Genomic DNA, 12635 nt, shown 5'->3' with positions numbered 1-12635 from the left:
GGTGCCTTGTTAATGCATAAATACATTATATTTATGACAAAGCATAAATTGATTTTTGTAAAGTGCTCACAAATTACACGTGCATTTTAAATTAATTGTGATTATTTAGGATATGTGATACAAATATTGTATAAAGTAGACGAAAAATATTTTATATCAAAAGTTTTTTTAAAATAATTTCTTAATAATTCAATCTAAATATTTTTTTTTAGCAATAATTAGTATTGATATTTAGTATTGATTGTCGTTTTCAGTTTAAAAGAAAATAAATCGTATTCCTTGTTTGAATCCCCCTCCCCTAACTTCTTGAATATGATTTGCTGATATGGTGTTCTTTTCTTATAGCAAGTTCTAAACCTCCTTTGGAATTAATTTATTCACCATAATTTATTTCCTGGCGGGCGATTCTTTTTCGAATTTATTTTTTGATATTAATAAATAAGCAATTTTAAATTTCTAATGAAAAGATTAAAATTCTAGATGTTTCAAGCTTTTTATCATTTTCTTTGGATCGAGTGGATTTCTTTACAAAATTAAAACTGCTTTAAATGAACACGAACTTATAGAAGCTGTGTATATAAAGCCATAATAAAAAAGTAGCATGTTCAGATAAAATATTTCTTATTCTTTATATTCTTTCTTTCATTATAAATTTATGTCATTTGCTGCATTGCCATGCTTAATTTCACTTATGATTATAACAGAATTATTTTAGATTATTTATATTTCTAAACTATTATTTCCTTTTACAGAGTATATTTATTTTATTCTAATATTCATCTTCTTTCTCAAATAATATCAGCGCATAAATGTAAGCACATACAAATTAATTCAAATGATAGATTTGTATAATAAGGGGCATTGTAAGTTTTAATCATATTAAAAGTTATGCACTTGTTGAATTATAAATTATTAACCTAACTACTTGTTTAAAACTACTTGCTAGAATGTATTATGAGTGGATTCTGTACTTAATAAATGAAATTTTAAATCCAAATAAATGAAATCACAATAATTTGAATTGGTTCCTAAATTACAAAATAATTTATCTGAAACTCTCGCATCGTTACAAAACGGTTGGACTATCCAACATGAACTAAAAGCTTAGAATTAAGGGATCATCGAGCCCAAGTGCTCTTGAAAGGTCCTTTCATTGGATTATCATTTAAGTTTTAGTGTACTTTTTATCATTACTTAATTATTTTCCATGTTACATTTGCAGACAAATGCTTATTATTTAATGTGGATACTTATAGGATTTGTTTCTTTCAACCAATTCAGCTTATTTACATTTCAAGTGTCTGTAAATTATATTTGATATATAAGCTCGCGTGTCTTTTTTGCTTTAATCATCGTCTTTGTTGTTACAGAAATTCATTTATTGAAATTCAAATTACTGCATTAAAAAATGGTTTGTTATGTTAAAGATATTAATGCATTTAAAACGATTCTTGAAATAAGGTTTGCTTCAAAAATTTAAAACTGAATGCTTTTCAATATCATAATGACGGAATTAATTGGTGAATAATTAGGATATCATGGAATGCTCAATACATTGAAAGAATTTTCAATACAAAACGGAAATATAACATCTGTATTCAATTTAAACTATTAGTAAACTTGTTGAAATCAGATGAAAATCACCCTGGATTAGTGTTTTGAAACGTGACATCCGTTTGTTACACTTTAGCAACCGCCGAACAAGAAATGTGAATGAGCAAACATAAAGCAGATAAACCAAACACATCCTGTTGTTTATCTTCAGATGAGCTGAAAAGCGTGATTGTATCCTTTGTAATTGTTTTAAATTGATAAATGGACTGAAACAGTTTAGAAGCAGAATATCGTTAAAGGGTGATGAAAGCTTAAGAGTGGAATAGCTAAGATAATTTTGTTGAATTAGGCGTAAAAAGACAAAACAAATGATCTGATTTTATAAAGAATTGTAGGAGAAATTAAATTTTATCTTGCTAGACTTAACTTTACCCATTCATTGGCTTTAATCATAATTGTATGTTGTTCTTCATCTTGGTGTGGATGTGTTTACTTTTCTAAGGAAGGTGTTGTATACTTTCACATTGAAAAAAAAATTCTTTTTAGTATTTTAAGGCATATAAATTATTTTATTGAAGTATCCTTTTGCTATTAGGTAGATTTCTATTGGAAGACTACCTATTGCAATGATTCTCATGACTAGACTTCGGGAAAATTTCTCCAATTCTTCACCAATTATTGTCCCTAGAACCCAAATTCACGCTTCCTCAAAAGTTATATATACATGAAACACTTTGCCCATGTTATCTTATGAACAGGATAATTAGAGTAATTTTGTTTCGATTTTAACTGGAATATGTTGTTAGAGATGTAAAAATTCTCGGACGAGGTTATAAATAGCAAAATAAGGAAAATGATGTTGGTGGAGGGGTTGAAATTTTTAATTTCGCTATAACTTTCCTAATATTAAAGATAGAAAAATAAATCCAATGACTGAAATTAGCACTTCATTAAGACAAATCACTTTTGTATTTAAAGTTTTTCGATTACTGTAGTATCTTAGAAGTTAAGGACTGAAAATGATTTTTACGCCCCAATTTCTGTTTCTAATATTAGCAATTAAATGTCGCCAAATAGTAATTTAGTTGTAAAGGAATCTACCTTTGCTTTCCAGCTTGCCGAGAGGATTTTTTTTCTTTGGCTTGCTATTTAATTTGTTTTTAAATTACTAGCTCGTTTTGTAAACGTGTCTATATGGGAAAGGGGATCAACTTTGGTATATGTCAAACACCGGTTCCTTTATAATAGCAATGAAAAAAAAAATGCATAGTTTTTTCATTTGAATTAGTTTATTTTAAAGATGTACCATTTCTGTAGCTAAATTTTTAACTTCTTTAATAAAGATAAGAATTATGTTATCTTCGCATTTTCTTCTTATTCTAAAAACTAATTATATGAGGAGGCAAGATTATGTACCCGTAATATTGTTGGAAAACCCATATATTTCTTACTTTGGCTATTATGTTTTGCTTCCTTTCTTTAGAACGGATCCAAATTTAGAAGTAGGGAACAATGTATTAACTGCTTATTTCCTTTCCTTCTTTGATTTTCAAGAATTGCTTTGAGATTGCTTTAGGATGCATCTTTTTTTATGACAAAATCAGTTGCAACATTATTTGCAATTCAATTATCGATCGATGACAGTACTGACCTTCTGCAAACAATGCGAAATTTTACACATTAAAATCATAACATCAACTCTAAATGCGCAATAATGGCATCAAAAATACCGTTATTCAGTGGATCGGGGCCAGCCAAGATCCTATGTCGAACACCGGATGGAAAGAACAATAACGGCCTTGCTAATAGGTCACCAAGGCATGACCCAGCACCCCCCGAAGTAGATACAACATTAAATATCTGCCATCTTTCTCAAAAACCGGACGTTTCTTGAGTTCCCCTAAGTTTCCGGCCTTCGTGGGGCTAACGGCCACGCTAGATAGAACCCCAAATGGTCTTTCCGCCCCTGCATCTTCTTCCCGCGCAAACAGGAGACACGGTCAATTGATAGAACAAAAGCTCCTGGAAGGCTTTCTCACGGACAAAAATGAGATCTTCATTCCTTCTTGGAGATGCTGTAACGAACAGATGACCAATCACGGCCTAGCTTCGGGCGAAAAAGTTCTTGGCTCGTTCATCATTTGACTACTGAAATTGGTCCATTTTCTTCCATGAATATTATTTTGGATTGGAGTCGGTGTTTATAGTTGGATCGCGTTTTGTGCCTTGTTTTAGTGTGGAAAGTGTCTTTGTGCATTATGGATGTTGTGCTCGCGCGTTTGTGCAATTTGGTGAGGATACTCAATATTTCAGCAGGTTGGTTTAAATTTTTAATTGGATTAATATGAAAACGAATTTCACTTTATGACGAATTATTAATGTGCGTAATATATATATTTTTAAATTGTTGTGCCATCAGTAAAATTTTAGTTAAAATTGTTTTCTAGTTCTTTATTTATTAATCTGTTTAGTTAATTTTATTTTGTTATCCCTCTATTGGCCTTAGAATTGATGCATGATTGATGATAATTACGTAAAAAAAAGTAAACAAAGGAATAAAATGATGCAAGTTTCGGTTTGAGCGAATGTTGAAATTAAAACATTCACACATGAACATTCATGGATCATTTGCGAATAACTGTTTAAATTTAGTTTTTGCATATGACAGTACTAACGCAGTGTGGATTCATGGATCATTTGCGAATAACTGTTTAAATTTAGTTTTTGCATGTGACAGTACTAACAGAGCGTGGAATTATTCTAAAATAGATTCAGTTTTTATCTTTTTAAGCGATATTGTGGTTTAGTTTTGTAATGCATTAGGAAAAATTATACTAACACATTCTAACAATTTAACGGTTTTTGTTTATAAAAACTATACGTTTGTTAAAGTTAAACTGTTGTGAAAAAAATAATAATAAAGACTTGTGACAGCTCTAATATATTGTGAAATTATTCTAAAATATATTCAGTTTCTATATTTTTAAGTGATATTGCTGTTTATTTTTGTAATGCATTAGGAAAAATTGTAATAAAATATTCTAACAATTTAACTAATTTAACTATTTTTGTTTATAAAGACTTCGTTTGTTAAAGTATTAAAATGAAAAAAAAATAAATAAATAAATAAAAAAGACTTGTGGCAGCACTAATGGAGTGTGAAATTATTCTAAAATATATTCAGTTTTTATCTTTTTAAGTCATATTTTTATTTATTTTTTAAATATATTAGAAAAATATACTAACGTATTCTAACAATTTAACAGTTTTTGTTTATAAAAACTATATACGATTGTTAAAATTAAGCTAAGGTAAAAGAACTTAAAAAATAAATTCTGGTATTTTAAGTGCTGTCTTCTTTTTCTTCAGCAGATCTTTCTCATAATAATGTCAATTAAGGAAATAAATACACTTAATAACGATGCATAATTTATCAAATTATTTAAATATCTTGTAATAAGTATTTCATCTTCTATATTTCGTTTTTACGATTTTGAAATGGCAACAAGCATTACTTATTATTTTGTCAAATCATATACATCCATGTTTCCATTATTAAATAAGTTCTTTAATTAAGAACATCAATTTATTAAGAGTGTATCTAAAAATACATAATATTTGCGAAATATTTCCTATCTTATGTTTTTTTTTTGTTTTTTTTAAGTGAGTACTGAATTTCTTAAGAGAATTATGAAATTTATTGTCATTATGTTATTTAATTACTACTTCTCGAAAATATTTGAACACGATTAATTGAATTTACTGTTGTATTCTTTTTATTTTGTTTATTTATGCATTTGAAAGATAAATAAAACAACATTATGTAATAATAAATGAATGTTATACATTAATTTGTTTTCGAATGTTTCTTAATCTGCTTTGAATGTGATATCTTTTGTACCATATTAATGTTATTTCTTTCTTTCTTTCCAGGTAAGGAACCGGGTTTTTATTTATATTTCGCTTAAATTCTGCACCTTCGGATTCATAAATGAACTTTGAGTAAGTTTTTAACTATTTATGAGTTTAAATTTCTATTTAAGTAATCTAATGTTTCTGAACTTCATTCACTCTTTTTTTTTTTTTCCTTCTTTAAAAAAAGGGGGGGGGGGTCATTTATCTTTACAATCCATATACACCTTACCATAAAAAAAAAGTCATCTATTACAACGTTGTAGCATAAGAGGCGTGAAATTAGTTGATATATGTAATTGTACTTGTCATGTGACTACGAGCGTCACGGGAATTGGATGAATTGTAATTCTGATTATAAAATATAAAAAATAATTAAATTTTTTAAAGTGTTATAAGAATTAGTAAAAATTTAAATATACTTTATGAAATTATATTAATTATTACGACCGTTATGTTTATATATAATTATAACTGATATCCTTACAATCCTTTTACTGTACAAATAATAATAATAATTACATTGCTTCCACATAAGAGGCGTGAAATTAATTGACATGCGTAACTATGAATATCATGTGATTATGTTGTTAAATTAATTGCAGTTACTGTTATTTGCATATATAATTGTAACTAATATTAATTATAACTGATATCCTTATAATCCATACACACCTTACCGTATAAAAAACAACAACATCTACAATGCCGCAACATAAGAGGCGTGAAATGAGTTGACATGCATTTTTATGCATGTGACTACGAGCGTCTCGGGAATTATAATTCTGATTATGTAATTAAAAAAAATTAATATTTTAAAGGGTTATAAGAATTAGTAAAAATGCAAATATAATTTTATATAATTATATTAATTATAGCTGCTATTATGTACATATATATAATTATAACCGATATTTATCATTTTAAAATCAGTGGCTGATTTAGTTAAAAGCAAATGCATTCATATGATTTTTTTTGCGAACTTCTCTGCTACAAATCGTGAATTTTCAATTTCTTTGATATGGATCTTAGTAAGGTTTTATTTGCTTTGAAAAATAGGTGTTATTTTTCTTGATTTTTAATAGTCACAGTAATGCAATAAGTAATCAATTAAGAAATATTTAAAGCAAAGCTGTTTTTTTTTTTTTTTTTTTTTTTAATTAAATTCGAAGGTCCCTTTCTCAAAATAAATTATTTCCTTATAACGAATCCATTGTAAAGAAAGTGAAGTTGATTAAATTTTGACTTAAATAACGACTCTTTAATTCAGAAATTTTTGGTCGTTTTTTTTTTAGACATACCTAAAAGTTATGTTTATTTTGCTTTATATTCTAATAGTAACCTTTTTCATAGGAATCTTTCAGTATACAAAATTTCACTGGATGATGACCCCTCCTTAATAATTTAAATAGCCCCAACACACCAAAGCGTTAGTTGCACTTTTCCCAAAGAAAAGATCCCTGAGACGAGGGCCATAAAGTACCGGTTTATTTCTACTATAAAAATATGTACATAAAATAAATGCAGGGAAAGCACGTAAATTCATTTTAAGTGGCAACATCGAGGAGGAAAAGCAACTGCAAAATAAAAGGGCAATGATTAACCCTGACTTTATGAGAGCAACTGGAAGACGGGGGGTCATCTCTTGCAGATCCTAATGTCTATGTAGCTTATCCAACTGCTGGTGGTTAGAATGTAAGAGAAGATTAGATTTGTAAAGGAAGAAGGGGAAAAAAATGACTATTTGTCCTGTTTGATGAGGATGAGTTATTAAAGTCTGGATAAATGAGCGCTAATCGTCAGAATTGAGATGAATTAAAGTGGAAACGTTGATTGGTGGAAACATTTGTCCGTCTACCAATCAGCTTTGAAGTTGTCGTTAGGTTTAAACCGTTGGTTTTTGGTTCGAATGCCGCATTCTTTTGGATTTGGGATTTCAGTTTAAATCAAGATGAACAATAGAAACCTCAGCAGTAAAAACATTTCAATAAAAATTATTCTAATTTTAAATTAATTTTTTTAAAATTAAGGCACGCTTTTTCTAATTTAAATCCAGGCACCCTTTTTCTAATTTTAATTAAGATATGTTTTTTCTAACTTTAATTTAAATTAGAATTTATTAAAATTAAGACTATTTTTTCCAATTTTAATAATTTTGAAATTAAAATTTGTTTGAATAAATATGTGGAAATGCTGTCTAGTTTTTACTGGGTCATTTATTTGCTGCAGATGCAAAATGAATAAAATCTTAATTAAACAGTTTTAAAATGCCATTTGAGAAGAAGTGAAACCGGTTATTTTTAAATAAATGACAAAAATATGCAAATGGGTAGTTTGTTATTTTCCCTGTAGTCGTAAAAAATGAATATAACTGATAGATTTAGGATATTTCCCTAATGACTGGTAATGTAAGGAAAGTTTTATGTTTAAAATTTTTGTAAAGGATTTTTTGCAATGGCTAATAATTTTATTTAGTCTTATAGATATCTGTTGTTCTCAAGTACACATTATTATCTGTTAGGTTTGATTCTTTTTTTAATTGTATAAGAATTGTGAGTTAAAATTTTGTTTTTATTTTTGATCGTCGATATTGAGTCCTTCTTCCAGACAGTATTGATTAGTTTTGGGTTGTCATTTCTGTACCATTTAATGTTTCATTTTATTTGTATTTTTGTTTGTTGTTCTGCTTTTCTATCAGTGCTTCCATCAATTGAGTTTTTTCTTGGTTGTCTTTAGTTTCTTTTATAGTTAGTATCTAGTTTCTAATTACTTTTATGGTCACTGAAATGCATTGATATTTCTGGTAAATATTTTTCTAATCCCAGTTCTAAATAAAGTATAACATGAATTGCAGATTCTTAATATTTTTTTCTATTACGAATAAATTTATGGATGACAGTAAATGACAGTAACATTTGACGAGTAAAAGATCAGAAAACAAGGCAACCTTCTGCTTTTTTTTTATCCTTTTCTTTCAAGGATTTGTTTCTGTACGTGACATTAAAGTGCGTTGGTATTTATGGTAAAATTTTTTGTAATTCGCGACATTAAATACAGTACACCACGAATTGCAGATTCTTTAAATTTCTTTCTATTCCAAATAAATTCATAGCTGATAGTGTGTGACAGTAACTTATAAAAAGTAAAAGATCAGGAAGCAGACAATCATCTGCTTTTTTTTACCCCTTTCTTTCAAGGATTTATTTCTGTACATGACACCGAGCTTCTGATCCGACAATTTTTTGTCTTTCTCCTCTTTCGCAGTATCTGAACTGTTATTCGAAAAAAATGCAATAAAAGAACAGACAAGAATCAGAAAAAAAATTCGCTGACTTATTCTATTCTGTAGGAAGCATTCGATAACAGTTGAGCGTCCAATCCCTCGCCGGAATGATTCTTCTAAAGACGATTAACACGAGACAAAAGAATATAGCATAGCCGATCGTGAGATCTTAAACCGGGACTTATACGGGATTGAGGTCCGTCTAAATGTCCGGGCAGAAGGTGCCAAACGGCTTTACTTAGGCGCTTGGTGCCGGATAAATTCTCTTCTGTTGTTGACATCAATGACCGGGATGGTTGGACAGATTCATTTACCCAAGAGATGGGGGACAGCCATTTTGTGAGCATTACTTTTATAAGAAAGAAAGGAAACAACACATACATGGATTGTGTTGGAAGATTTCTATCCCTCTCTTTTGGATAGAAATTGTTGAATTTATATTAAATTGTTTTGTTTATTTTGCCAAAAAAAAAAAAAAATGTGTATGTTATGTTGTTGAGTTTTAATATCAGTTTCTTTTGAAAAAAGGATTTTCTACTACTTTTTTTATTTTCTCGTATATATTGTGTAGAGAAAGTATTATAATCATCAAAGAATTTCAACTCGAGATTTTGACAAATCCCCGCGTTTTAGACCTCCCCCCCCCCCAGTTCAAAAAACCTATTTTTGGAAAATGTCCGTCTATCTATCCTTGAGCTAAATGGTTGAGCTAGTCAAAAACACTTTGAGCTAGAAGGATATGGTCTTTAAGCCAAATCTGAAGACTTCTGTCAAATTTTGAGCAAAATCCGTTCAGAGGAAGTCTACAAAACAGGAGAGCTGAAATCATAAAATTCAGTGCACACATCTTACATTTATAGTGTAAGACACTTATCAGATTTTAAGCTGAATCCAATGAGCGATTAAACATATTTGTTCTTTCAGAAACATATAAACTCGAGAGCTCAAAAACGTTGTGACTTAAATTTAGCAAATTCAGCATGTGATTTTGTGACTACAAGTGTAAAGCTTGTGTAGCTTTCTAACAGATTTTTATTTTTAATTTGATTGGAAAAGACGCATTTAAAACCCAGATTTGATTTTTGGATGCTATTAACCGCTTGCCAGGGCTTAATCGCCAAGGATGGCAGATTCATTAAAAATGCTAAATACCAGCCAAAGTTTAATATTTCGTAACTGTTTTACGCCAAAGCCATGCAAGGCGTTCTCTGGTATAACACTTATTAGAGAGCGCGAGAAAGTTTTGAAGAGACCACTCCCGTTGGTTATTGCTATGAAATTAAAAATATATTTATCGTTATAATAATGATTTTTCTATCGCGCATAGGTAAAATAACAGATTATATCAGATTGTCTCTTTATATAAAGTTTATATGCCTCATTAAAGTATAGTTTTATTGTAAACATTGTAATGTTCACTACATTAATATATATTCCAGAAGTCATTTTCTAATATCAATTAGATTTCCGTAACATGAATTTAAACAGAAAAAAAACTAAGATTATGAACAAAGTGTCTATTTTGATAACAATAAGTAATTTACTTTAATTCGTCTGAGTATTTTCATTTTTCTATATTTTCAACGAACTTCTGGAACATTTTTTCCAGCAAAGAAATTAAATTTAATCTTGTATCTTATATACTTTTTTCTTCAGAATTATAATTTGTAACCCACTGTCTGATTTAATTAAGTTCTCGCATTTTACATTCACTTATGTTAATACATTTTTTAAAAATAAAAGTATGTCCCTCTCATTTCCTTTTTAAGCCAACATGCTGTTTATCACAATTTCTTAATCAATATTTTTTTTTGGCCGCCATTATTCAAATTTGTTTCTCTCGACTTTTACATCTTCATCACTTCTGGGCTTCATTACACCCGCACTTCAAGGCCCCAAAGGGGGGTCACCGGAACATCTAATCAGTAGCATCCCTGGATCGTCTGGCACTAATAAACCGTCGCAACCTGCGCGCGAGCCTTAATTAAGAGGTTGCGAGCGTTGAAATCCTCACATTGAGCAGCGCAACCGTCGGGCGGCTCATAAAGTTGGCGCTCCCAATTAAACACGAAAGATATTGCAAATATATAAAGGATGACGCAGGAAACAGACCCTGGTGTTCCTTGGTGCCCCCAGAAGGGTTGAGATCCGTTGGCGTCAGCACGCGAAGGGTGGTTCCTGGCTGCAATTAGCTCTGCTCCCCTGAACCGGACTTCCCCAAGTTGGTGGTTGTTCCTCGCTCCATTGCATCTTCTTGGCGCACATTCTCCCACCCCCACAGGTGGGTACTCTACCCTCTCTCGCTCTCTGGACGAATGCCCTCAGGTAGAACCCCACGCTATTTATCATACATCTCGCCGCAACATTTTAGATTTATGTTGTTGATAGGGACCGTAGATGGTTCTGCCGCTTTGTGAAGTGCCCGGGGTGGTAGATGCAGAGGTTCATTATGGCGTTCATTGTTTCCGAGGAAAGAGAAGCCTTCGCTTCCGTCGAAAATTTCATATAAAAGCGGATTTTGCTCATTTTTGGATCGTGTTACTGGGGTGGGGCGAGGTTCCGTTTTTTTCAGAAAGAAAAAGAGGAATTTGTCGGAAAAGGGCTATTAATTTCTTCCGGTGCGTCGTGCTTTTAATCGTTTGTCGGAAATGGGATAATATAGTTCATTCTCTTTGTGATTTGACGTTTTGAATTGTGGTTGCTGTAGTTCAAAAGAATTCTGTACATCCCTTTTTTTGAATTGTAAATGGCGGGATATAACTGTGAAAGGTAGTGATGTTTGTATTCTATTTTGCAATTTCGGTCATAAATGGTAATAGTGTAAGGATATGTGGGACGACAAATTGCTTACATATCCATGTGAAAGTTAATGCCAGCTTCAGTTTGATGAAGACTAGCATTTCCTTTTTCTTATATTAATATTTATGTCCTCATTAACTATGGAATTTATGTTGGATAGAGAACCAATGAATACTTTCTCTCTTAATTTGTGGCATTGTAGTCTTTTGTGTTGTATTAGGTATATGATATCTCATTCATTCTTTTGTAACTTACTTTATACCTACTGCAATGCTTTAAGATTTTCCCCCTAAATTTAAGTGACAAAATCTGATGTAGCTTTTCCTCAATATAATATTGTAGAGGACGAGACTATTTATAACTTTATTATGAGTTATATGAAAATTATAGACGAGTTTCAGGAACAGTTATTTAATTATTTTCTAAGTTCCACATTTCCCAAGACAAAACGAACACGAAAACACATGAGACTCAGAATACAATCTAATAAAGACACCCAAAAGGATCATGGGAGATATATACCTTGATGTTAATAAAGTAACGCCATCTGTTGTACCAAAAGAGAGGGTACTAGAGTTATGAACCATCATAATATTAATTTTAAAAGTAGTCTATTTAATGCGTTTACTTCTGAAAAATATTATATTTTTCAGTATTAATGGGTTTATTGCTTTCATTCAAATAAAAATAATTAACTTGCTTTTTTATAATTCAAGAGAAAAATGAAGTTCATTACGTTTTTGAATTATAAAATCCAATGTCGATAAACAATTTCAGAATAAAGCATCTAACTGCGAACGTCTGATAGATCCATGCCTGCCACTATCTAGAAAATTAAAAGACTATGTACCATATCAATAAATTAAACCAGTTTACTATACACATATTTATAAACCACCTTTTTTGTGTCTGTTTTTTTATACATTTTAAATTGCCTTTGCAATCTTTTTTACTGGCTTTAGTGGTAAATTAATACTCAGCTTTATGATCAGAAACTTATTGGTTTACAAATGCTTAAACATCTTTCCTTAGATGTTGCATGAAAGCTTAAAGTCTGTTACTATCGATTCATTTGTATCTCGAAATC

General features: G+C 30.2%; 1 protein-coding gene across 4 annotated transcripts in view; it reads left to right on the top strand.

Moving 5' to 3' along the window:
• Positions 1–12635, top strand: part of LOC129968687 (hemicentin-2-like) — a 234144-nt gene that overhangs the window by 112489 nt on the left and 109020 nt on the right. The window contains exon 1 of one of the 4 annotated variants that reach the window (XM_056082831.1): positions 3798–3870. The exons of the other annotated variants lie outside the window; for them this stretch is intronic. Coding sequence (XP_055938806.1) covers positions 3813–3870 — 58 coding nt within the window. The 5' untranslated portion in view covers positions 3798–3812. Of the gene's footprint in view, positions 1–3797; positions 3871–12635 lie in introns of those variants that run through there. 4 annotated transcript variants of the gene reach the window in all.

Source organism: Argiope bruennichi, chromosome 5 (genome assembly GCF_947563725.1).
Source record: "Argiope bruennichi chromosome 5, qqArgBrue1.1, whole genome shotgun sequence".
Classification (NCBI taxonomy): domain Eukaryota; kingdom Metazoa; phylum Arthropoda; class Arachnida; order Araneae; family Araneidae; genus Argiope; species Argiope bruennichi.
The sequence above is the reverse complement of the archived record's forward strand: the minus strand, read 5'-3'. Positions and strand labels throughout refer to the sequence as shown.